Source organism: Dendropsophus ebraccatus, chromosome 13, assembly GCF_027789765.1.
Source record: "Dendropsophus ebraccatus isolate aDenEbr1 chromosome 13, aDenEbr1.pat, whole genome shotgun sequence".
NCBI lineage: Eukaryota > Metazoa > Chordata > Amphibia > Anura > Hylidae > Dendropsophus > Dendropsophus ebraccatus.
Genome location: NC_091466.1, coordinates 22,577,990 through 22,604,539, shown reverse-complemented (window position 1 = coordinate 22,604,539; position 26,550 = coordinate 22,577,990). Strand labels below are relative to the sequence as shown.

The 26,550-nt window shown below is 42.6% G+C and overlaps 2 protein-coding genes and 1 pseudogene across 2 annotated transcripts; all 3 read left to right on the top strand.

Moving 5' to 3' along the window:
• Positions 1-26,550, top strand: part of LOC138770493 (vomeronasal type-2 receptor 26-like) — a 193,824-nt pseudogene that overhangs the window by 113,704 nt on the left and 53,570 nt on the right.
• Positions 7,740-8,669, top strand: LOC138771316 (olfactory receptor 6N1-like). Its single transcript, XM_069950939.1, has one exon. It carries the CDS (start codon positions 7,740-7,742, stop codon positions 8,667-8,669), a length of 930 nt encoding a protein of 309 aa, XP_069807040.1.
• On the top strand, positions 16,344-17,273 carry LOC138771315 (olfactory receptor 6N1-like). The gene has a single exon (XM_069950938.1). It carries the CDS (start codon positions 16,344-16,346, stop codon positions 17,271-17,273), a length of 930 nt encoding a protein of 309 aa, XP_069807039.1.

Genomic DNA, 26,550 nt, shown 5'->3' with positions numbered 1-26,550 from the left:
CAGAGGAGGAATCTTCCACTATATTGGTTGGCACTTCTATATACTCTCAACTGTGTGCACCAATAAGAATAATTGGATGCCCAGATATCTCATGGTCCACAGGTTGAGGTCTCTTGGCCCTGCATAAGCGAGGTGCCCAGTAGAGACAGAGAGCCTCTGTTAAGCGCCTCTTAGGAAGTTCAGCTTTCTGTTATGTAGGTCCAAAAGTAAAGCTGTTGACATGTTTCTATTTATAGTAATATTATTGCTTATGGAACCTAAAGTGTCACTTTTGTTACAAAAAACTTTTGACATTTCATATAGACATGTCAAAAGTTTTGATCGGTCTGGGTCTGAGTGTTTCGACTCGTCCTCTTCCCATGTTAAGTTAGAAAAAGAGCTGTGCTCTATAGAGCTACATTATATTTGACTCTTTTTTTCTAATTCAGAGCAGAGAATTGATGTGCTATGGCACATCTTCTCCCTGCTCGCTTTCCGATTGGTATGGATCTGAACACTCAGACCTCTACCAATCAAAACTTTTCACATATCTCTATGACATGTCCAAAGTTTTTTGTAATGACAGTGACACTTTAATTTGTGAATATTCACCTATGCTGCTGTTATTTTGTATAGGAGGTTCATGTACTCTATTTGAGTAAGAAATTGCCACTTATTGACATTGACCAATCTTTGTATTGTGGCCATTTTTAAGGTACTCCATAGATAAAAGACTTTTACCCATTGTACCTGATGTTTTAGAAAAGTCACTGTTAAAACGATAATGCCTAGTCTCTCTGTTGACTGATTTCTACTGCATCTCACAAAGGGTGTCATTGTATATCAGTGATTTACCACTGTATGCAACTCTCCTTGGAGAAGTTAACCAAGTGAGTCACCTGTTAAGTGACCTGTTCTAAAACAGTGTCTGGCAGCAGCATAAATGTCTTTGGCAAACACAAACACACTGACAGCTTAAGTATTAACTCCACTACACCATCTATAAGCACTTGCCACCAGCACGTCACCTTTACTGCAGTTTTGGGCTGGCTTGTGCAAAACCTCCCCACTCACTGACTTGGGTGCAGGAGGCTTGTGACTTCAGTGCATCACATCTGGCTACTGCATACAATCACAAAAATTACCAAAAACAACCCTCATAGACAAAAGTACTGAAAACTTTTCTTTTCAACAAAAATTAATCTTTATTATATCATGATTCCCAAATCACCCATAAAAAACATATACACGAATGGAAAACCAAAGGGGAGGGGCTATTCCACAAAAATCATGTATCATAAAATATAAAATGCTGGAAATTAAACATACTCATGAGTGTTACACATAGCAGTGTTACTCACTGCTATGTGACTGTTTAGAAACAATTATGGCCACAAAATGCCAGTGCAATAAATAAACATCAATTCTACAATGTCCTGTGTGCACTGAACATGTGAGAAAATATCCCACTCTGCCCCAGTGTCCACCACAATGTAAAAAAAAATCACAATAGCAACAATTTGCTCAACAGAAAATATTGAGCCCCTCCACCTCACCCTCCAAAGCATTTTGTTAGACCTTTCTCAAGGAGCGGTGAGGTAGGAGTGATGAAAGGGACCTTTTATACATGATGCACAATATACTGGCCAATAACAAACATAGCTGGAGTCTTACTTATTGGGCGCTCGGGGCGATACGCACATCCTCCTCCATGGCCACGCCATCCCCCAGAGCCGTGTCACTAATGGCGCTGGAAATGCAACATTGCTGACAGGGCAACCAGAGGAGGTGCCGCCACGGAGAAGCAAGCGCATGCGCACCCGACTGCACAACTCCAGTGGCCATCTTGGTTAAGGTCAAACCGGTATTGGAGCCCAAACGAAAGATAAAACCCTTTTTAAAAAAACCTTTTTTTTCTGCAAGTAAAATGATAAATTAAGTTGACCCAGAGTCTGTGCCCCCCGTTCCACCCCCTCCACACCACCTCCCCACCCCCCCTGGCGTACTATGCGGAAAATGGTCAGATGCAAATATTTATTCGCAAAACAGCCATTTGCGAATTAAAAAATATACCTTTTTGGCTTGATAAATGTCCCCTTAAGTGTGCAATCCTAGGTAAGAACTATTGTTCCATATTAAAGTGAACGATGAACATACTGTAAGACAAGTGCTGGTGCTATGTTTGATACTATAAATGTGTCAAATAACAATTATTATTTGTAAATTAAGTTGAATGTGTGCCCGAAATGATTAAGTGACCATGATTGTGAAGTGAAATTAAATGAATAAAGTTATTAGTGAATAAAAATCTAAAGTTAGTGGACAAAACTGGTGAAAATTTAAACCCAATGAAAAACGCAGAGAATGTGCAGCCGTGTGAACAGAAACATGATACAATATAATTCCATTCAATTGAATGTGCATAAGAAAGCAAATAACTGTGTCGCCAATGCTGTAAAAGTGCTGTAGTTCTTTAAAAACAAAAACAATAAAAAAAAACCTAGTTCAAAGTAACAGAAATGATAATGAAAATGAAAAGAACAATAACATAGGGCTGAGACTTTACAATAACTTAAAAACCCCATTGTATACAGAAATAGGATATGCTTAATCAGAAGGTATTTATTCAGGTGACACCTTCACCAATATGTACAAATATTTACAAGTGAGATCAGTTGTAGAAAATTATGCACACTGTCGTGCCGTTCTTTCTTTATGTCGGGATTGTCCAGTACAGTCTAGAACCTTTAATGGTCTATTAGCTGGTGAGCGTGACCTCATCTATTAGCTGGCGCTATCAGGGGCGCTAAGGCTAATTGTGAATTGTGACAATGTAATACAGTTGCTCAGGCTAGAGCCTTCCAGATAGCTAAAAACAAAGAGAGGGGTATCTCCTTATTCCTAAACAAAAAAACAGATATAAGGGGGCTCCCATTCGCATCATACTGTAGGTACATTTGATGTTGAAGCCCAACAAGTGAAGGACATCATACATAAGCATTGGAGAGCGCTCACTCTTGACCCAGAAATCAGAGAGGTCATAGGTGACAACCCCCAAATTACATATAGGAAAGGATGGAGCATAGGGGATACGGTCACGACGAGTCACCTTACATCTCTTACGACATCACACACATGGCTGGATACCGTTACCCATGGGTTGTTACAAATGTGGACATTGTAAGGCCTGCTCCTTTGTGATGAAAACAAGGACCTTCTCCAGCTCCACGACTCGGGAGACATATCAAATCAAAAGTTTTATGAATTGTAGTACAATGATGGTTATCTACCTGGCTATTTGCATTTGCTCTATGCAATATGTGGGAAAGACACTATGACCAGGGCCATATTTGCCACTAGGCACCCGTGGTCTGGTGCCTAGGGTGACACCCTGTTGGGGGCTGCATCTTCAGAGGAAGAAAAAAAAAAGAAAAAGTAAAAAAAAAAAAATGTTCTCCATGATCGTCAGTGGGAGTGGGCGGGGCCATTATCGAGGGGGAGGAGTCATTATTGCGGCCGGGAGAGGGTGTGGAGCGCTCCCTGCTGTCAGCTCCTTGCTTAAGTGATGGAGCTTGCAGAGCAGCTCACAACTCCCTGCTCCACTACTGAAGCGAGGAGCTGTGAGAGCTGCCCCCTGCTGCCCTGGATGAGAAAATGAAGTGCCCCCTCCTGCCTGGCCTGAAGGAGACCACCACGATCTGGCCTCACCTGGGTAAGGAAAATGGGGGTGTAAGGGGGCGGAGCCTCATGGGGCTAAGGGCATCCACTAGGCCATGAGCAGAATCTGGGTGGGATTTTTATACAGTATCCCCCTCTCCCCTGCACCATGGCCTGGTAAGCAGTATGGAGAGGGGAAGGGGATCCCTAGCACCCATGTCAAGCCCTGGAGACAGGTTTGGAGAGAAGGCAGAGCTGGAGTAGAAGGCGATGATGCTGGTGCAGGAGAGAGTGACTGTCCTCTTTCCAGCCCACATGAGGAAACTTTGACAGCCTCAGTGGGACCACTGAAGGCTCAGGGAACCTTGACAGCCTCAGTGGGACCACTGAAGGCTCAGGGAACCTTGATAGCCTCAGTGGAACTGCTTCAGGTTTAAGAAAGCATGACGGCCTATGTGGGACTGTTACACCCTGGTTGTGTGGAGAATCATAAACAATAGTGCCCAGGCTCCTCATTGCAGTGGTGACAAGGGAGCTGCTTGCCATATCTTCATCCTCAGGCCATGCCAAAGGCATCAACAGACAGCCAGACTGCAAGTAAGCAGCTAGCACAGGAGCACCTACACCACGCTGCCAACAGGTCTCCATACTTAATTGAAGTCTCATTTCAATTTTATACGAGTTGGAAATATAAGGGCAGGGATGCAGCTTCCTAGGGGTGGAAACACAGGGATGGAGATGCAGCTCCCTTTTGGTGTTCACCTTGCTTTTCTGCTTCGATTTTTAATATGTTTTTTAGCTGCAAAATCACAAGCAGAAATGCTCCAAAGAGCGGTTTCTCCCATTGAAATCAATGTCCACAAAAAAGAGCATGTTTTTCATACCATTTTCACTGTAAAAGATCCTCAATGGTCCACCTAGTGTTGCTGACATAGTTTAGCTGTTTTAGTGTGGTTTATTTAAAACCTAAGTTTTAAATAAAAAAAATTGTGAATCTGCCGAACTGAACTTTTGAAAAGTTTGATCATCCCTAGCTAGAAGTTTTTACCAGACCTTCATGTACCATCACTATTCAGTCAATAAAATATATGTTTTTCCACACTTAGCTTAGTTCTTGCATGTATGTACTAAGAATTGTTTCACTTTTCGGCTATGTTCACACACACACACACACACACACACACACACACACACACACTATTTTTGCTCAGCATTTTGATCAGTATTTTTCAAGCTAAATCAGGAGTGGATTCAAAACACAGAAAGGCTATGTTCACACACTGTTGAAATTTAGTGGATGGCCGCCATTCAATGACAAATAATTAACGCTATTTTAAAACAACTAACGTTTATTTTTTTTATTTTTTTACTGTATTCTTCAACTTTACGTCCCCCGGGGGACTTTTATTATTACTGCTGTAATCTTCCATGGAGATCACTGCAGTATACATAATACAGTACTGATCATTCACCAATTACCGAGCCGGAATCCACGCAAATGCGCTGCTGAGCCCTGAACTGGGAAGCAGAAGGGATCTCCCTTCCGTGATCGCATCTATAAGACTTCAGCGCTTAAAGGCAACCTGTCACCCCCCGTGCCTGGGTGACAGGCTCCCGACCCCCCCCCCCCCCTGGAGCACCCTATACTCACCTCATCCCGCTGGGTCCTGCTTCTGGAGGTGGTCGGGTGACTGAGATATGAGCGCCCGAAGCCCGGAGCGCGCGCTCCTCAGATGAGTCCAACGCTCATAGTGAATGATAGGCGAGTCCGACGCTCCATCATTCTCTATGAGCATTGGACTCATCTGAGGAGCACGCGCTCCGGGCTTCGGGTGCTCATATCTCAGTCACCCGACCACCTCCAGAAGCGGGACCCGGCGGGATCAGGTGAGTAAAGGGTGCTCCAGCAGGGGGTCGGGAGCCTGTCACCCCGGCACGGGGGGTGACAGGTCCTCTTTAAAAGGTAATAGCTCCCACTGTGAAACACAGCCTGCATGGGGTCTGTAGGGACTGCAGCCAAGAGGACAGAGTCTGGGTGAGACAAATGACATACAATTGATGATATTGAGCATTAGGCTCAAAAAGGATAACTAGGGATGCTGTTTAAAATATAGTTATTGGTCAGACAGCACCCAGTTTAGAGCATACAGAACTAATAGAAGATGATTGATTGATTGATTGATTCATTCATTCCATCCAAATCTTCATCAATATAGTTTGACACACAAAATACCAGAGCAACTTTTTAGCTAACAGACTTCGTCATCTTCAAGCAAGTCTGTTTGCTGAAACCTTGCCTCGGTATTTTGTGTGCTAAACCTTATTGTTGTAAATGTTTGCTATTTCTAGTCTTGAGTGCTGTAGATTATCTTCTGAATATTCTGAATGCTGAACTATCCTTTGTATAGATCACAGGTACCAAACTCAGTCCCTCCAGCAAAACTACAATTCCCATCATGCCTGGACAGCCAAAGCTTTAGCTGAGTTTGAAATCCCTAGGATAGATAGATAGATAGATAGATAGATAGATAGATAGATAGATTATGAAATCAGTATCTATCTATCTATCTATCTCATACTTTTTTTATGCTGATTTCATAATAATTGTAAAAAACAAGGACAGTGGCCAATGACTCTGGCAAAATTCTCAGTTGATTTATCATTGTAAGAGCAAAATATCGTCTCTAAAGGCCTTGTTAAAAAATGTTTTCAAATAATCGACTAAAACATAACAGCTGTAATGAGACAGAATGTCTTCGCCATGAAATAAGGTAGGTCTCCCTTGTGTAAATCTTACAAAACTATATATAATATTGAGTGATAATACCTCCTTTTAACATTTACAAGGCTAAGACAAGAGAAGAATGAATTCAGTTTGACTAAACCTGTATGGATTGTCTTTCAGATACTTAAGAGGTATAAAGACTTGTAGTGGATATATTTAAAAAAATATATATATATTTTACACAACTAAAATAGAGAAGACTAGCAGGGAGTTGGACTTTCAAACTGTATTACACTGTCATTTCAGAAAATGTATTAACAGTAAAACTTCTATGATATTCATCTCTTCTACTACTCCATTGTCAAATCATTGTTTATACAATATCAGGCAAATAATAATATTTAATCTTATAAAACGAATCATCATTTAAAAATGATATATATTTTGAGGAAAAAAAAAAACTTCTTGGGCAGAGATGCCCATCCTAAGTGTGTTACATGTCAAAGTAAATTGGATATTCTACAGGTGATAGTGAAATAGGATTGGTTGTCATATGCCAATGCTACTGTAATGGATTTAAATGTTAAATGCAGAATCAAGTGGTTTTAGGCCAAAAATACACTTGACACTTGAGTAAAAATATTTTTTAGGAATTTAGTGAAGTATATTGTCATGTGGCTGATCATGTGGTTTATAATTAGGTTTCAATATGTAAAGTTTTTTTTAAAATATTATATTTTACAAAAGAAATATGCTTGGACCCTAGAGATGAGCGAACCTCGAGCATGCTCGAGTTCATCTGAACCCGAGCGTTCGGCATTTGATTAGCGGGGGTGGCCGAAGTTAGATAAGGTTCTAAGGTTGTCTAGAAAACATGGATACAGCCAATGATTACAGTATATCCATGTTTTCCACATAGCCTCAGGGCTTTATCCAATTTCACTAGCCCCCGCTAATCAAATACCGAACGCTCAGGTTTGGATGAACTCGAGCATGCACAAGGTTCGCTCATCTCTATTGGACACTAGTCTGTAACGGTGGTCTATGGACAGTATAGGGGTGGTCCAGGGGTTTTTCGAGAAAATTCTATTATTATTGAGCTGAGTTATCCAAGAGAGACTCCATAATACACCAATCTGTGTGTCTGTGTTTATCTCTCCCCAGTTGGTCCCGCCACAAAGGAGAATTTCTATTACCTCTAATTTGTTTCTCACAGGCAACTGAGTCAGGTTCCAAGTTTCAGGAGCCTACCTTAAGTACTTGACTATATATAATAGGGAAAAAAAGCAGAAATATAACAATTACTGTGACTACAACATGCTATACCGAAAGTTAAAGAAATTACAATTCGTATACTGACTTGGCCTTTTTTAGAGAAATGGCACAGGTAAATAAAACTGTGGTTGAAGAGTTCATCTTACTGGCCTTTGCTGATTTGCACCAGATTCAGATTTTAATTTCCCTCTTTTTTATCTTCACTTATATCACATGTATTATGGGAAATCTTGCAATAATCATTGTGGTTAAACTAAAATCTTCACTTCATAAACCAATGTATTTTTTTATCAGCGTGTTCTCCACTTTGGAAATTATGTTTGTCTCGGTTACAGTTCCAAAACTATTGACCATTTTAATTGCACATAACAACAGAATATCCTTCATAGGTTGTTTTACTCAAATGTATGTCTTCAACTCCTTGGGTGTCACTGAATGCTATCTCCTTGTAGTGATGGTGTTTGATCGACATCTGGCTATCAATAACCCTTTACATTACCCAACTATCATGACTCAAAAAGTTTGTGTTGGGCTAGCATTGTTTCCATGGATTTTTGGATTTAGCATTATTTTAATACCGGCCATATTTACAGCTCAATTGGAATTTTGTGGCCCTAATATAATTGACCACTATTTTTGTGACTTGGCTCCACTCCAAAGCTTGGCTTGTTCTGATGCTTCTATGAGCAGTATGTCAACGAGCTTAGCAGCCATTGTTGATGTTGTTCTACCTTTCCTCATAATCATAGGATTCTATATCTATATCATAATAACTGTAAGCAAGATCAAGAGTAAAGATGGGAAGCAGAAAGCCTTCTCCACCTGCACATCTCATCTGACTGTAGCCAGTCTCTTCTATGGTGCAGCCATCATTGTGTATGTCAAGCCTAAAGGCAGCCATTATGACAAGTATCTCTCTTTTATGTATACAGCATTCACACCCACAATTAATCCTTTCATATATACTTTTAGAAACAGAGATGTAAAGAAAGTTTTTATGAATTCAATAAGCCGAATCACTGGGAAATTGTAAAATGGGTAAAAATGTTTTTTTCTGAAACATAGTCTTAAAAAAATTATTTTTTTTTTTGTATTTTTTTTCACCTGTTTTATATTTACATTAATACAGTATAATAAGCTTAAACTGTTAGTTTCACCATGAGTATGACATTCCTCTAACTTTGCTTATTTGTATTAGAATAGCATTATTGTAGCTAAAGAGATTAGACTATGAATATTTAATTAGAAACATAGTATAGTTTTGTGTTATTAACTTCCTAATCTTCATCACTTAATATGTAGAAGATTCAGCAGGGAAGTCTCATGTGGAAGGTCCAGACATACAGGAATCCCAGGCCGTCAAGGCGATGATCGGCACACACACTTTTCTCCATCAAGGATGTTTTATTTAGGATGACGCGTTTGCCCTTTTTTTTCTGATCCATATAAGATATACAGACATTACTGGTATTTAATTGGGGAAAATAGAAATTCAAATTGCCTATAAGCTGCCCTCATTGGATGGTAAATAAAACGCTGTATAGTATTTAAAGACATATAAATACATATAAGAAAATAATAATCCAGAGAATTTAAAACATCATAGCACAAAAAAATGTAATTAAACACATTTAGGCTATGTTCACACTACGGATGAGCCCGTCCGTTCCGTGACTCCGGCCGGGTCATGGAACAGCTGGTCTCTGGCCAGATCATCTCGGCCGGTACTTAAGTAAGTGCTCACAGGAGAGTCAGATGCTCATAGAGAATGAATGGGGAGTCCGATGCTCCATCATTCTCTATGCTCATCGGATTCTCCGATGAGGTATGTATAGGGGGATTTAACAGGGGTCGGGAGCCTGTCACCCCAGCACGGGGGTGACAGGTTTCCTTTAAACACCCGGAGCAAACATGCACAGTGCTGTGAAATGATATCCACAAGTCCATGGTCATGTGTGAACGATCGGATGCAAAATAGTCATGCCCTATTGATCCATAAATGACTCCAAGCTTAAGCACTCAGTTTTAGTGCTGTACATCTATTGGCCAAGTTCTGTGAAAATCAAGCAAAACAGACAATAAATGTGTTTACCCCCATTTTGAAGCCAAAATTCAAATGCCATAATACTTTGGGATAGGCTAAAGTCAACTCCACGACTGGGGCTAGAGCGCAGGAAGGAATATTTAAATCCCAGCTAGAGCTAAAATTTTTACGTCAGTGAGGACTGACAAAACATGTTACTAACTTGTGAGGCATGGCAATTTTAATGACTACATTTAGATTCTGAAGCCCACTGTCAATAGCAAGCTGAGCTGGCAGAAAGGAAGGGGAAGAGGTCAGGAAGGCATTTAGATAGTGTATAACTCAAATCGCTCCAAACCAGGCAGGTACACTGAGTAAGCCTCTTTAAATAAAAGGTACACTGAGTAAGCCTCCTTTGACACCCAGCAACATTAGAAAATAGATACATAGAAAATAGATACATAGTTATTCACTACCACGGTAACCACAGTATCGATTTCAAAAACAGTGTTGTAAATTGTATCTACACAACTTCCGGACGTGTACGGTGTTCATGTTATTGAATTGCCTTACCTGTCTGTGTGGTTAATTGCAGCTGATGTGAGCACATACGGTATTGAACTTTAAAGCAACTCTGAATCCACCAACCCACCCACTAAACCGCTAGTACTATCCATTTGATGAGATTAAATCCTTACCAGTTGTGTCTTTTATACTTTTATAATGCACCTGGTGCCTTGGTTAGAGCTAAAAATGATCTTTAATCTGTAGCAGGCAAGTCATACTGGTGTGGTCTAGGGTGTCTGCGCTCAAGGTCTATGACACTTTTCCATCCTTCCTCCCCACCCTCTTCATCATTAGGAACACCCCAAGGCAGGATTTCTATTCATCGCTTGTCTATACTGCACCTGTATCGCTACAGTGCCGGTGCAGTTTAGACAAGCGATGCATAGGAAAAATACTGCCTGGGGGCATTCATAATGATGAGGAGGATGAAGAGGAAGAAAGTAGAGGCATCACAGACCTGAGGCGAAGGAAGGTGGTTGTGGAGCATAGTGGTCAGTAGATGATGGCCACTTGGAGGTTTGAGGGGGAATAAATATAGATGGAGTGCACTTCAAAGGAGGAGAGGGTAGAGAGAGGTGGAGTTGGGGTGAATTAACAGTTGTCCGATGACAGCAAAGCAACATTGCAACTCTGGGTGGTTTGTTGCCAGGGCAAGGGATGTGAGAGCATCTGCAGTCTAGAGTGCAAGAAGAGTATGCATTCCAGAGTGGAACAAGGGTAGGGGCAGGGGAAGGGGGGGGGGGGGGGTCGTCAGGAGGAAGCATATCATGTTAGAGGGGCAATCTGGTGTAGAGGAGGATGGTGGATGATAGAAGGCCAGTAGAGTGGATGAGATCTGGTGGGGAGGGCCAGAGATGGAAGAAATGTCTCCAGCTTTAAAGTATAACTATAATTTAAGTAGCCAAAAAAAATGACATTTCTCAAATAAAAAGCCCATGTGTTACTCTTTAAAAAGAGCCCTAAACTGTGTTGATAGTGTATGTGGTTGCTGAGATATCACCAGTTGTTTGGCTCAGAAGAATAAATAAAATTTTCTTCTGGCTGACTGAAAGTGGGTGTGGTCTATCCCTCATCTCCCTGGCCGAGTCCCTCCATTCACTGAGCAGCACCTTAGCAGATGGTATCACACACCGTGGGATCAGATAGAGTCCCGGCATACAGTATCACACAGTAAGATTAGATACAGAGCCCCAGCAGATGGTATCACACATAGCAGGATCAGATAGAGTCCCGGCATACAGTATCACACAGTAAGATTAGATACAGAGCCCCAGCAGATGGTATCACACACAGTGGGATTCGATACAGTCATCTGCTCTCATTACACTGTAGGATAATGTCAGCCATGGAGATGGGGACACCTGCTGGAGACATCTGATAGTGAGTGTTATATGTACTATGGAAGGACAACAACTGTGTTGTGCTGGGACTTGTAGTCCTCCCCTCAAAGACTCACCAACTCTCCCTCATGCAGTATATTGGATTCATGGTTGGCATGTTCCCCTTGGTTGAAGCTTTGGGTACTTGTCTCTCCATCCAGCTCTTCCCCTGCGCTGATCCTCACACAACACATAACATTAGCTCTGCTAAGTGACCTCTGTGAGGGGAGGGGGGAGAGTGAAGGAGGTGGGGGGAGGAGGTTTTGTTTCTGTCTGTGTCAGGGTTGTTATCTGATGCTGCTGTCAGAGCCTGTACAACTGCTACTCAGGACAGATTTCCAGGGAGGGGCGTGTCAAGCAGGATTGCACAAATAACACAGAAGCAGACATAGGGCTCCGAGCACATTCAGCTTCATGTATTTAAAAAACAGTTCGTTTTATCTTATTGATGTATATTGCAAAAATTCTTATCATGGCCTAAGCTAACTAAAACTAAATGGTCAAAATATTTAATAGTTAGGCTTTAAGAAGGAGGAGAGACAAAAAGAGTACTTGAAAATTTAAAAATCACAGGTGACTCATGCTTCACAATATATAATGAGATCTTCTTGTCTCTAAGATTTGTACATAGCCTGATCCAGTAATGTCTAAGGATATCCCCGTTCTTAAAGATGTTCTTATAGAGCTTTAGCCTTGTTATGTCCATGCCTCTTCAGACCTTGGTGCATTATTTAGCTCGTGATATAAGGCCGAGACTGTGCTCTTACACATGATTTTGTATTTGTATTCTATGTTTAATTTGCACTTCTCTGATCCCTGTCTGAACACAGCTCTACTTCTTTTGCTACTGATTGCATTCTTAGCACACCTGTGTCTTCCTTGCTAGTTCCCTTTGGCCACTTAATAGTAACACTCTCTTTTGATTTGGTAATTGACATCTGGTCTTTCCACTCACTCTGGTCTGTGTCTGTTTCAGTGTGTATGTGGTCCAAACACGTCCTGGATCGGGTCCATGACCTCCTATAAAGTGTCTCACCACCCTATAGTCCACACTGGCTACTAGACTTGGTTTTAAGCAAACTAAGCATCTTTATATCTCTTCCTTTTCAGGCACTACCCTACCTATAAGCGTGTCCAGCCTGTTCAACAAAGACTGTCTCAATATTGTTTGTATGTCTAAGCCATTGTTTGACATGTTAACGATGGTAGCTATCATATCACAACAAAGCATTTGTTGCTGTTGGTTTACGATAACCACAAATGAGCAGATCTCCCTTTTGAACCTTAATTTCCACATCTGGAACTTCAAGTGGTCACTAGAGATGAGCGCGTACTCGGGTGCTCGATACTCGAGATGGATATTTCCCGATGCTCGGGTGCTCGTTTCGAGTAACGAACCCCCATTGAAGTCACTGGGAAACTCAAGCATTTTTGCAGGGGACCAAAGCTCTGCACAGGGAAGGTTGCCTAAAAACCTGAAAACCGAAGAAAATGATGGAAAGACCATGGAAACAGCAGGGGCAGCATGCATGAATGCCTCTGGGGCTGGCTAATCGCCAAATTATGCCAAATTATGGGCAGCAGTGAGGATAGGTACAGTATAGCTGAACTACAGTTCCCAGCCAGCCAAGGTAATGTCAGCAACAGGACAAATTGACTACTGACAGCAGTTTTGGGGGAAGTCGTATAGAGTATGTGTGTAGCTGGTGTTTTTTTTTTTTTTTTTTAAGGTGCCACGTGCACAGGACCCAGCACAGTGAGGATAGGTATAGCTAAACTACAGATCCCAGCCAGCCAAGAGAATGTCATCAACAGGACAAATTGACTACTGACAGCTGCACTACAAGTCCAAGCCAGCAGCCAAAGGTAGCAAAGAAAAAAATAATAATGTTTTAAAAATTTTAGGATTCCTGCCTAACCACGCACTAATTCCCTGCCTAACACGCTCCCTGACAGACAGCAGCTCTCTCCCTAATCTCTTCCAGCCTGCGTCTGACGCAAGCACTGCGGTACCTGATTCTTATATGCCCAGGTCATCTGATCTGGCCAGCCAATCGCTGCTTTCGACATGTAGGGTTCCAATGTGATGCTACGAGCTCCCAAAGACTCTCCTGCATGATGATTGGCTAAAAAAAGCCACCAGACATGCAGGAAGAGGAAGATGCCTTTGTCTTGAGTATCGCAAGATGCTTGTCTGAGTAACGAGCACCATCGACTACCCTAATACTCGAACAAGTACCAAGCTTGAACGAGCATGTTCACTCATCTCTAGTGGCAGGCACTGTGTGGCTCTGTAATCTGCTATTCAGGGGAGGGGGGATTGGCAGGCCCTGTGCGGCTCTGTAATTCAGGGCCCTTGATGAGTGGCTCTCTATTCGGGTTTGTCTGGGGGAGGGGGGGGAGGGCTGTACTGTGTCGATCTGTAATCCTCTGTCCAGGGGTGCTAATAGCAGCTGCTGTGCTGCTCTTGTGATCTGCTACCCAGGAACAGTGTCCTTTGTGGTGTGGCTCTGTTATCCCCTGTCAGGGAGTAGAGGACTGACAGACACCATGCTACTCCACTGCCCTGGGTGTGTGTGGGGGAGGGTTAGGAGCTGGTGGCAACTGCTCTGTGGCTCTGCAATTAGTAGCTAGCACCATAGGGGCTAGTACACCCGCCACATGGGCCCCATAGCAGTTGTGTGGACTGCCTCCATGGTAACAATGCTTCTGTGCTCAAGCAGGTAGTCATGATAAAATCACTGAAAGATTTACTGAAATATTTACTGCAAGAGCTGTTGTTGAGCCAGTTTTGAAACAAGGAAGGATTTTATCTGCCTTAAGGCTGGCTTCACACTGCCTTAAAATCTTGGAAAAATCAGGTGGCACTTTTTTTTGCAAAAACACCAGTGGCCAGATGTTAGCTGGAAGTCAATGGAAGTTTATAATATGCCTCACACATGGCATTTTGGTGTTCCATTTCCCTCTCCTCTCTAGTGTTTTTGAGGCTCTGTGACAGTTTTTCCAAAATAGAACATGCTGAGGGTGTGTGTGTTTTTTTGGGGGGAAATGAAAAGCTCCCTCTCCTGCACTGAGACTCTCCTAGCAAGGAGGGGGGGGGCACTTAACCCCCTTCCTTGCTGGTATGGGTGCAGTGTGGCCCCCAAAAAGGAGATGCAATGCATCTTTACTTAACTTCTTGGGTGCACAACTGTACGCCACTAGCTCTACAGATGCATACAGCAAGGAGCAGAACAATCTTCCTGGGCACCCAATGTATCAGTGTGCCAAATTTGGGGTCAAACTGTTCTGGCATTCGGAAGCCTATAGAGGACAGACAGATGGACAGACAGAAATTTATTGTAAAATAAATGAATATATTACTATTATTTTTCTTTTGGATCATATTTTACAATGTTTATATATCTCTATTCTCATCTGAGCTCTCATTAGAGAAGGAATATAAAGAGTCACTAAGAGCCTAGTGTTTTTTACTTAATCAAAAAATAATGGATTTCATAAGAGTGGATTTCTTAACCATTAAATGACGTAGATTTCCCCTGTGTACATCTTACAAATAAATATATTGCACCAAGTAAATGTACTCACTCAACATTCTGAATGTCAGAACGAGGGAGGCAAGGAAAAGACACGACAGTGAACCCTGAAGCTGAACTCACCAACTGTCCCTACCTACTTGCCTCAAACGGCCCTAGGAGGCCTTGGACAACCACAAAGACGTTCCCTGCACTGGATACGTGCACATAGTACAAGACAGACAAACAACATATGAGATGGTCAAACAAGCAAGGTCAGCACCAAACGGGCAGCGTAGTACAGATAGTAACAATCGGATAGTCAAAAATTCAAGCCAGAGGTTAGGTAACAATGTCGAGCAAGCAGAGGGAGTTAAGATGGGGATCGCAGGAATAGACAGGGGGAGCTTGGACCAGGATATGAAACCTAATAGTCATCGCTGGGAGACTGCCTCAGCTTTCTTTTATGCTAACCAAGGGCCCGGTCCGGATCCCCATTGGACTGGTGCTCTGATATTCCAGGTTTAAGACAGGCAGAGAAACCAGTCAATCACACAGACTACTAAGCTGCATAATCAAGTCCAACAGAGCTCAGCTTAACCCCTGAATAGCCAGGAAGCTGAGAGTGTAACACAAAAGTAAAAACAGACCCAGTTCACACCAGGTTTCTGCACATTCCTGACACTGAAGGCTTGGAGAATAGAAGAATACATTTTTGCTAACCAAAGTTGCCTGGATTGTTATTCATATACATAATGAAGTATAAAGACTTGTATAGGCAGTTAAATAAAGAAATGCAGACATAGATAGAGATATAGAGATAGATAGATAGATAGATAGATAGATAGATAGATAGATAGATAGATTTTTTAACTGTACAACTAAAAAAACAGAAGACAGTAGATTGGTATTTCAAAGATAAATTATAATGATTTCAGAAAATGATTTTATTAAGTAAAGACAAATTGTTTAAATGCTTTTTATGTTCTCTACTACTTCCTCACTTTTATTTCTTTTGTACATTAAACAGGCAAATACAAATAATTTTATATCTATATATAAAAAAAAATACTTAGCATCATCTAAACTGGTTTATCTTACCGAGACGAAAAACAGAGTAAAATATAATTATGAAACTATACATTTTACTGACAAAATTAATTTTTGTTACCACACGTTAATCTATAAATAACATAAAGTACAATTGGCCCCTTTTCAGAGAAATGGCACAGAGAAATAAAACCATGGTTGAAGATTTCATCTTATTGGCCTTTGCTGATTTGCATCGGGTTCAGGTTTTCATTTTCCCATGTTTTCTGTTGACCTACATCACATGTATTATGGGAAATCTTGCAATAATCGTTGTTGTTAAACTAGAACCTTCACTTCATAAGCCAATGTATTTTTTCATCAGTGTGTTCTCCACTTTGGAAATTATGTTTGTCTCGGTCACAGTTCCCAAATTTTTGGACATTTTAATTGCACATCACAACACAATATCCTTTATAGGTTGTTTTACTCAAGTTTATATTTTCGGCTCTTTGGGTGTCACTGAATGCTACCTACTTGCTGTGATGGTGTTTGATCGACATCTGGCTATTAATAACCCATTACATTACCCAACTATCATGACTCATACAGCTTGTTGTGGACTGGCTATATTTCCATGGATTATTGGATTCAGCATTCTTTTAGTACCAGTCATCTTTACAGCTAAGTTGGAATTCTGCGGTCCTAACAAAATAGACCACTTTTTTTGTGACTTGGCTCCAATACAAAGCTTGGCTTGCTCTGATGCTTCAATTAGCAGTATGTCAACAAGCATAGCGGGCGTTGTGGATATTGTTCTGCCTTTCCTCATAATCATAGGATTTTATGTGTGTATCATAATGACTGTTAGCAAGATCAAGAGTAAAGATGGGAAACAGAAAGCCTTCTCCACTTGTACATCTCATCTTATTGTAGCCAGTCTCTTCTACGGTACTGCCATGATTGTGTATGTCAAGCCCAAAGGCAGCAATTATGACAAGTATCTCTCTTTCATGTACACAGCAATCACACCAACAATAAATCCTTTTATTTATACCTTTAGGAACAGAGATGTGAAGACAGTTTTCATGAGTTCAATAAACCGAGTCATAAAATCAATGTAAAATCATAATTCTTTTTTTTTTTTAATTTTTACTATTATTTTAGGATGGAAAAGAGATAAATTTTAGTGTATTTTTTGTACCTTTTTATATATGCATAAGCTTACTTTCAACAAGATTGTTATTACTTCCTGCTCTGATTTTGCTTTTTTCTAGGAAGATATTGATAGGAAATATTAAGGCTAATGGTTCAAAAACTGTGAACCCTGATTACTGCTATAATAAATGATCCTGATCTTTTTCTGCCAACAAGAGTCTTCATTTCTCCTCTTGTTGTCTCTGATCAACTCTTGTGGTGCCCGAAAAAGCTATCTGTGGATGGATACCTGGCCTTGGTTTTTCCCCTGTCATTACATTGACTTGTAGGGCCACTTATTATGGTGGTTTTGGTGGTTTCCCCTACAAGGGCGACCCCTTGGCTGAGTCCTTCCAGGACGGATATCTTGCTAGTCCTGTGTTTCGAGAATCTTAAATGAAGCTCCACAGGCTCTTCTTTTGCATATTCATCTTTCCCAGGGGGCAATGCACCTAGGATTAAACTGTATTGAGCGCTTTAACTGGTAGCTGGCAGTGTTATCGTTTGGCAGGTCGCCCTGAGATCAGCGATCTGTTTCTCTTGTGGTGACACTTTCTCATAATTTACAAGATCACAGTTGCTAGGGTCCCACCAGTTGAACTTTAAAGACTTGCTCTAAAGGCAAGTCATGAATATCTTAAATAAAACCTCATTAGATTTTAATTTTTGAGCATAAATAAAGTCAACTCCTATTATGGAAAAGTGCATGTGTCATTAACTGGATATTGATGTTATAACAAGATATAAAAAAAAAAAAATTAAGTCATCATAAAATATATTGCAACAAACTATTAACCCCTTAACGACATCGGGCGTAAACTTACGCCCTCGCGCCCTGGTACTTGGCGCATCAGGGCGTAAATTTACGCCCGATGTTTCCCCGATCGCTGCGTGTTCACACACAGCGGTCGGGGAAGATGGCCTGCTATAAATCATAGCAGGCCATCTTAGCTTCACGGCACGGGGGGTGGTTAACACCCCCCGTGCTTACGATCGCCGCTATAGGCTGATCAATTCAGATCAGCCAATAGCGGCGATCGGAACCTTTCCGGGTCATCGGCGACCCGATGACCCGGAAAAAAATGGCGGTCGGTGCTGTCCGAGGACGGCACCGACCGCCATTACTGTAAAAAGTAATGGTGATCGCCGTGCCACCGGCCCGATCGTCGTGAACAGCCGGCCGGCCGTTCACGGCGATCGGGCCGGTGGCACAGCGATCAGAGTCCCACAAAATAGTAAATACCTGCCCTGGACCCCTCGGCTACCTAGCTGAGGGGTCCAGGGCAGGTATTTGTACATTACTCACCTGTCCCGGGCTCCTGATCGGCGTCTTCCGGGTTCGCGGCATCCTCGTCTTCGTTCGGGTCTTCGGCTTCTTCCGTGACGTCACGTTCGGCTTCTCTCGGCTATTTTCGGCTCCAGCGTCGGCTCTTTCCGTATTTTGCGCTCTGCTGCCCTCTAGCCGCTGATATGTGTAATACACTTATCAGCAGCTACAGGGATGTTCAGAATGTAGAATTTTTTTTTTTTTTTCAATTTTTTTTTTCTATTTTCCGCACCCTATCGCCGCTGAGTTGGCGTAGGTTTTTTTTTTATACTTACTGTAAAAAAACACATAAAAAACACTACATTACACCACACTACATTGAATAAAGTTTGACACTACACCACTACATACCCCATATACCAATCCCCGTATACAAATGGCCCCCAGGGTGTTTTCGGCATCAGAGGGATACGTTATTATTACCTCCGACACCGAAACAGCCAGTGAGGATGAATAGGGGGATCCTTCTTTCCTCCAATTATCCTCATCATCCTCATCATCCAGTGACGTGTCTGGGGGTAGCGTAGCGTACGCTGCCCCCCAGACACGTCTTTTCCGCCAGTACCGTCCCAATAAGAGATGACGGTATGGTGTGAAATTCTACACACTCTGTGACAGTACCTCAGGGTACACTTACAGATTTCGGGTACGTGCACACTGCGGAATGGCAAAGGATAACCCTTTGTGCATTCCGCAGCTGGCACCCACCGGCGGACTGATGGAGGCGCGTGTCTCCACCCGTGTCATAGACTCCATTCTATGCACGGGCGGATTCCATCGTCCATCCAAAGAATGAACACGTTGGACGGAGAGCGGAATCCGCCCGTGCATAGAATGGAGTCTATGACACGGGTGGAGACGTGCGCCTGCATCAGTCCGCCGGTGGGTGCCAGCTGTGGAATGCACGAAGGGTTATCTGTCGCGATTCCGCAGTGTGCATGTACACTTAGAGTGTATGTAGGAAGGGACACCCGAATGCAGCCCCCAGATGCCCCCTCCCCCCCATCCTCGGAGTTAGTGGGGAGAAAGTTTGGGAACTGATCTTCCCACTGCTGGATAAAGGTTACCACCTGTACGGGGATAACTTTTATACCAGCACCCCCTCTTCTGGTCCCTCGCTGCCCGAGCTACTGTAGCTTGCGGCACGATCCAAAAATATCAGAAGCAGTAATAGAGCCCTAATATTTAGCAGCCATGGAGCGAACCCAGCGCTTCTGGATATGAAGGACCCCGTATTGCACCAGGGCAACATTTTCCAGGTGACGTCCCCCACACTGGAAAACAGGAGACCCCAGAAGAAGTGCAGAGTGTGGTGTAACAGGGGGATCAGGAAGGACGCCATTTTCCCGTGTGACACCTGTCCTGATCACCCCGGCCTCTGCATACTGGATCGCTTCAAGGCGCACCACACGTCATTGGGGTTCTACATTATCTAAATTCTGTCCCTTATTCCTATTTCAGGGGTCACTTTGATCCGGGGATTATTCTGATCGCCATTATGGAGTTGGGAAGGAATTTTTCCCCTGTGATGAGGCTACTGTCGTCTGCCTTACGAGGGTTTTTTTTTGCCTTCCTCTGGATCAACACAGGTTGAGTTTGATGGACACCTCTCATTTCCAACCTTATAAACTAATAATTGGCCTAATACCCCCAAATAAATTAGAATTGTCCCTTTTCCCCAGCTAAGTAGGTATGGCCGCCATTCCCATTAGAGGATGCCATGATGCAATTACAAAGCCTCTGTGCGGCCAGGACAGTAGAAACCCCCCACAAGTGACCCCATTCTGGAAACTACACCCCATAAGGAATCTAAGAAGGGGGGCAGCGGGGATATGGCCCCCTGGTGACGGCCACATTTGGGACGTGAAAATGAAAAAAATTGTATTTTTTATTTTCTCGGCACATGTTCTACGTAAGTGCCCGTCACCAGTGGGGTCCATATGCTCACTGCACCCCTTGTTAGATTCCTTATGGGGTGTAGTTTCCAGAATGGGGTCACTTCTCGGGGGTTTCTACTGTCCTGGCAGCACAGGAGCTTTGTAATTGCGACATGGCCTCCATCCTCCATTCCAGCCTCTAAATGGCACTCTGTCCCTTTGGTGACTTGCCCTGTGCCCATATGGCACATTATGCCCACATGTGGGGTATTTTCGTACTCAGGGGACACTACCCTACACGTTTTGTGTTCATTTTCTTTTTTAACCCCTTGTGGAAATGGAAAAAAATCAAGGCTAGACCAACATTTAGTGTAATTTTTGTAAAATTTTTACTCTAAATCATTAATCTTGTCATGTTTTTTCATTTTCACAAGGGGTTAAAAGATAAAAAAAAACATTTAATGTGTAGAGCAATTTCCCCTGAGTACGGAAATACCCCACATGTGGACATAAAGCGCCATGCGGGTGCAGGGAAAGCCTCCGAAGGGAAGAAGCGCCATTTGGTTTTTGAAGGCTGGATTTGGATGGAATGGATTTCGAGGGGCCATGTTGCATTCAAAAGGCCCCTGTGTTGCCAAGACAGTTGAAACCCCCCACAAGTGACCCCATTATGGAAACTGCACCCCTCAAGGAATGTAACAAGGGGTGTAGTGAGCATATGGACCCCACTGGTGACGGACACAAATGTGGAACAACGTGGCGTGAAAATGAAATATTACATTTTTTACACTATAATGTTGGTTTAGCCTTGAATTTATCATTTTCACAAGGGGTTAAAAGAGAAAAAAACACACAATATGTGTAGAGCAATTTCCCCCGAGTCCGTAAATACCCCACATGTGGACATAAAGCGCCATGTGGGCGCAGGGCAAGCCTCCGAAGGGAAGGAGCGCCATTTGGATTTTGGAGGTTGGATTTGGCTAGAATGGATGATGAACGCCATGTCGCATTTACAGAGCCCTCGTGCTGCCAAAACACTGGAAACCCCCCACAAGTGACCCCATTCTGGAAACTCCACCCCTCAAGGAATCTAACAAGGGGTGCAGTGAGGATATGGACCCCTTGATGACGGGCACATTTGTGCCATGAAAGTGAAAAAATGAAATTTTTCCCTTTCACGTCACATTGTTCCACATTTGTGCCCGTCACCAGTGGGGTCCATATGCTCACTGCACCCCTTGTTAGATTCCTTGAGGGGTGTAGTTTCCAGAATGGAATCACATGTGGGGGGTTTCCAGTGTCTTGGCAGCACGAGGGCTCTGTAAATGCGACATGGCCCTTGAAATCCTTTTCAGTGAAATTCAGCTTCCAAAAGCCAATTGGCGCTCCTTCCCTTTGGAGGCTCGTCCTGCGCCCCCTTGGCACTCTATCGCCACATGTGGGGTATTTCTGTACTCGGGAGAAACTGCGCTACACATTTTTTGTCTTTTTTTGCCTCTTATCCCTTTAAGAAAATGAAAAATTGAAGGCTAGAACAACGTTTTAGTGTAAAAAATAAATTTTTCTTTTTTCACGCCATATTGTTCGGAAAATCTGTGAAGCACCTGTGGGGTCCAGATGCTCACCGCACCCCTTGTTACATTCCTTGAGGGGTGTAGTTTTCTAAATGGTGTCCCTTTAGGGGTGTTTTTTAGGTTTTGACACCCCAGAGCCTCTGCCAACCTGAAGTGGTACAGTCAAAAATGACCAAATATAACGGAGGCGTTGAAATTCACTAGGCGCTCCCTTATATCTGAGGCTTGTGGTTGCGTCAAATAGCGCAATAGGGCCACATATGGGGTATTTCTATAAACTGCAGAAACGGGGCAATAATTATTGGGGTGCATTTCTCTGGTAATAGGTTTATAATTATGAAAAATATTGGATTACAATAAAATCTCTGCACAGAAAATTAAAATTTTCAAATTCCTTACACACTTAGCTTTTATTTCTGTGACTCCCCTAAAGGGTTAAAACACTTTCTGGATGTGCTTTTGCAGAGTTTGGGGGGTGCAGTTTCTGAAATGGGGTGCTTTGTGGGGCTTTCTAACATACAGGCCCCTCAAATACACTTTTAATCTGAACAGGTCCCTAAAAATATCTGATTTTGAAATTTTACTGAAAATTTGGAAATTTGCTGCTAATGTTTTAAGCTTCCTATCGTCTAAAAAAAATGAAAGATAGTTTAATAAATGCCGCCAACATAAAGTAGACATGTTGCTAATGCTATTTAATATATAATTTATGTGGTATAACCACTTTCTGTATACGCAAAGAAGTTTCAAAGTTGGAAAAATGCATTTTTTCACATTATTTGTTTTTTTTTCATAAAGATTTGTTATGAGTATCGACTCCAATTTACCAGAAATGTAAAGTACAATATGTCACGAGAAAACAATCTCAGAATCAGCCGGATAGGTAAAAGCATCCCGAAGTTATTAATGACTAAAGTGACACTGGTCATATTCATAAAATTTGTCTCTGTCATTAAGGCCATTTCAGGCTCTGTCCTTAAGGGGTTAAATTAATGAGTTTAATCTAGATGAAAATAATAAACTCTTGCTCTCTATGGACTGTAGTGTGTAATTTTGTGAATTCTAAGTTTCTTTAAGTAGGCTTCTTTTGCTTGACTTGCTATTTTTTTTTGGAGTCCCAGCCCCAGGGTCTGATTGGGGACTAAGACATCAGCCCACAACATACTATAGAGATGACTGGAGATGCTGGACGCTAGTCAGCACACAATCATCCCTAACACATGTTCCATCCAGCCAGGAGGCGGCGAAGTCCCGACCACAGCAAAAAGTATCTGTGGACATTGCTGGCACACCCCTAGCAAGGTTTCCAGCTGGCACGTCCCTCAGGCTGACCGCCCTCAGCCGGAAGAAGTGCCAGGAGCCAAGCACAATGGCCGGTGCCAGCTCCTGACAGGACCCTCTCCCCACCATCTGGACCCTCACGGGAACCTCCAGGCTTGAAAGGATACAGTAAATTAAATTTCTTAACCAAGCCAGGAGTGTGGAGGTCCCTAGTTGGGAGGTCACTTAAGTTTGCTCCTCTGGACCATAACCCTTCCAATGCACTAAGTACTGTCATGAGTTACGAACCCTTCGGGAATCAAGAATCTGGTCCACTTCAAACTCTAATTCTCCTTGTATTACCATAGGATGAAGTGACGGACAAGAGACCACAGGCGGAATATATTTTTTGAACAGAGACTTGTGAAATACAGGGTTAATTCATAAGGAACGAGGTAACGGTAATCTGAATGAGACCGGATTTATTATTTCAGCAATTGGAAAAGGACCTATATAATGAGGAGTTAACTTGGCCGAAGGAACACAGAGTCGTAAGCTTTTTGTAGATAACAAAACCTTATGCCCATCCAAATAATGAGGACCAAGATGACGTTTACAATTGGCATATTTGATTTGCTTCTGTTTGGCATGTTTAAGAGTCACAAGACTCTTAGCCCAAACTGTGCACAGTTTATCAGTCACTTCTTTTACGGACGAGAACTGAGCTTCCTTAGAACTTAGGATGGAAACCATAATTACAGAACAAGGGGGACAGTTGTGTCAAGGAGTTGACAACTTAGATACTGCTCTAGAGATTGATTATGCCTTTCAGACTGCCCATTGGTCTCAGGGTGAAAGGCCAAGGAGAGAGATAATGAGATACCCAGCCTGCTGGAGAATGCCATCCAGAACCTGGACACAAACTGTACACCCCTGTCAGACACTGTTTTTTTTATGCAACCAAATGGCACATCTGAATTAGTCTACAATGAATCAGACCATGGTTTTCCCTTGGGAGGAAGGAAGGTCAATAAAAAAAAGTCCATGGACATGTGAGACCAGGGCCTACTGGGCAGAGGAAGTGGTTGTAGTAAACCCTCAAGTAGTGACCGAGGGTTTTTGCCTGGCCACAGGTCTCACATGCCTTAAATTCCTGGACATCTCGTTGCCACAACTGCCACCAACAGGAACATGAACACATGTAACCTTTGCCCGCTATGCCAGGATGACCAGACAACATGGAAGGAAGTATTTCTTCAAATACTTCTAGTCTTAAGTGAACAAGTACAAAAAGCTTATTGGGTGGTAAATTTGCAGGTGCAATATTTTGTGGCCTCAGAATAGACAACCTGAAGTCAACGGACAAACTAGCAACAACCACACCGGACAGGAGGATGTTCTCAGGTTCACCTTCTGGTACCTCGGGGAGACCAAAGCTCCTAGACAAAAACATGAGCTTTAACATTCTTGGCCTCTGGAAGATATGTCATCACAAAATTGATCTTGGCCAAAAAACAAGGCTCAACATGCCTGGTGAGGATTCAACCTCTTAGCCTTGTCCAGATACAGGAGGTTCTTGTGGTCAGTAAGGACCATTATTTGATGCCATGCTCCCTCCAGAAAATGTCTCCACTCCTCAAATGCCCACTTAATGTCCAGAAACTCCCTGTTCCCGATGTAATAGTTTTCCTCAGAAATGGAGAACATGCTGGAGGAAAATTCCACAGGTCTCAGGTTAGTATAGGCTTCCTTTCCCTGAGATAGTACTGCCCCAGCACCAGTCTCCAAGACATCTAACTCTACCGCAAACAGTAATTCTAAGTTGGGTGTGCCAATACTGGGGTAGAAGAGAAGCTTTTTTTAAAAAACCACAAAGGCTTGCTCTGTCTTACCACTATTTGCTATAGGCGGCAGCGGGTAACTGGACAACAGTCCCTAACCTAGATGAATGTAACAAAGAGGCATGGACAGAACAAACAAACACAATAAACTCAGAGTAGGCTAGCCAAGTCAAAGCCGTACAAAATCAGAAGGCGGGGGAAATTGTGAGGAAATCAAGCCAGAGTCAGAGAAACCATGGAATATAAAACCAGGACACCAACGCTAGCTTAGTGACACTCAGGAATGAGGCTCTATTGCAGGCAAGGAGGATGATAAAGGGAGTAGTTTTATGGAAACTGGAGTCCCAGCCCCAGAACGTGATTGGGGACTAAGACTCCAGCCCCAGCACACTATTGAGCTGACTGGCGGTGCCGGCTGCCAATCAGCACACAATCATCCCTAACAGCTATGCCATCTGGCTGGGAGGTGCTGAAGTCCCGGCTAAGGCAAACAGTTATTGTTGACGCCGCCAGCATCCCCCTAGCAACTGGCTGGGCTGGTTACCAGGGACGCCATTGGCGCGTCCCTCAGGCTGTCTGCACAATATGGCTGGCACTTGTGTGAGAAGCCAAGCGCGCAGGCTCATGACACATAGCCTATAAGCGTTCAGACGTCAATCGATTAGGAGAAAAAGTCAGGGGAAATATGTGCTGAGCGTGTCCCCCCCCTCTGTCATGTGACTTGTATGGGTTCCCGATGTAAATCTGTGGGGCCTTTCCAGGTCTCTTAGACACAGAGCTCTCAATGAATGTGCACTAATAATTGTTATACAAGATCCTATTGTAAAGGTCCAAAATATAAAATAATGTTTTGTTTTGTTTTTTGCTAGATTTAAAAAGGTAACACAGTACTTGCCCATGCAAAATGTCCTTTATTTTATTACATAATGAAAGATACAGTTAAGGAATAGGCCATTTCAATGCTATTATTAGCCCATTGATAACCCTCAATAGAATAGACACAAGTCATTAAGGACCTTATTAGGACTTTTTTTCAGTAATGTTATATAGTGTCTTACAGTAAATTTCAACTTACTTAAAATATACTGTAATAGGAATTAGTTTCCCCTTGTGCAAAGTAAGATAACTAGAAGATATTTAAGATTGAGGAAACCGCACCCGACATTCTCAAGACAAAGAAGTAGAGGAATGTAGTGAATATTTCCTCCTCACATACACAGAGGTACAGTGCAAAGATTTTGTAATGGCTACTGTAGATAGATAGATAGATAGATAGATAGATAGATAGATAGATAGATAGATAGATAGATAAAATATAGAGACAG

What these genes read in the sequence shown, in the direction of transcription:
- LOC138771316 (XM_069950939.1), top strand. Translation starts at nt 7,740, where the DNA reads ATGGCACAGGTAAATAAAACTGTGGTTGAAGAGTTCATCTTACTGGCC.
- LOC138771315 (XM_069950938.1), top strand. Translation starts at nt 16,344, where the DNA reads ATGGCACAGAGAAATAAAACCATGGTTGAAGATTTCATCTTATTGGCC.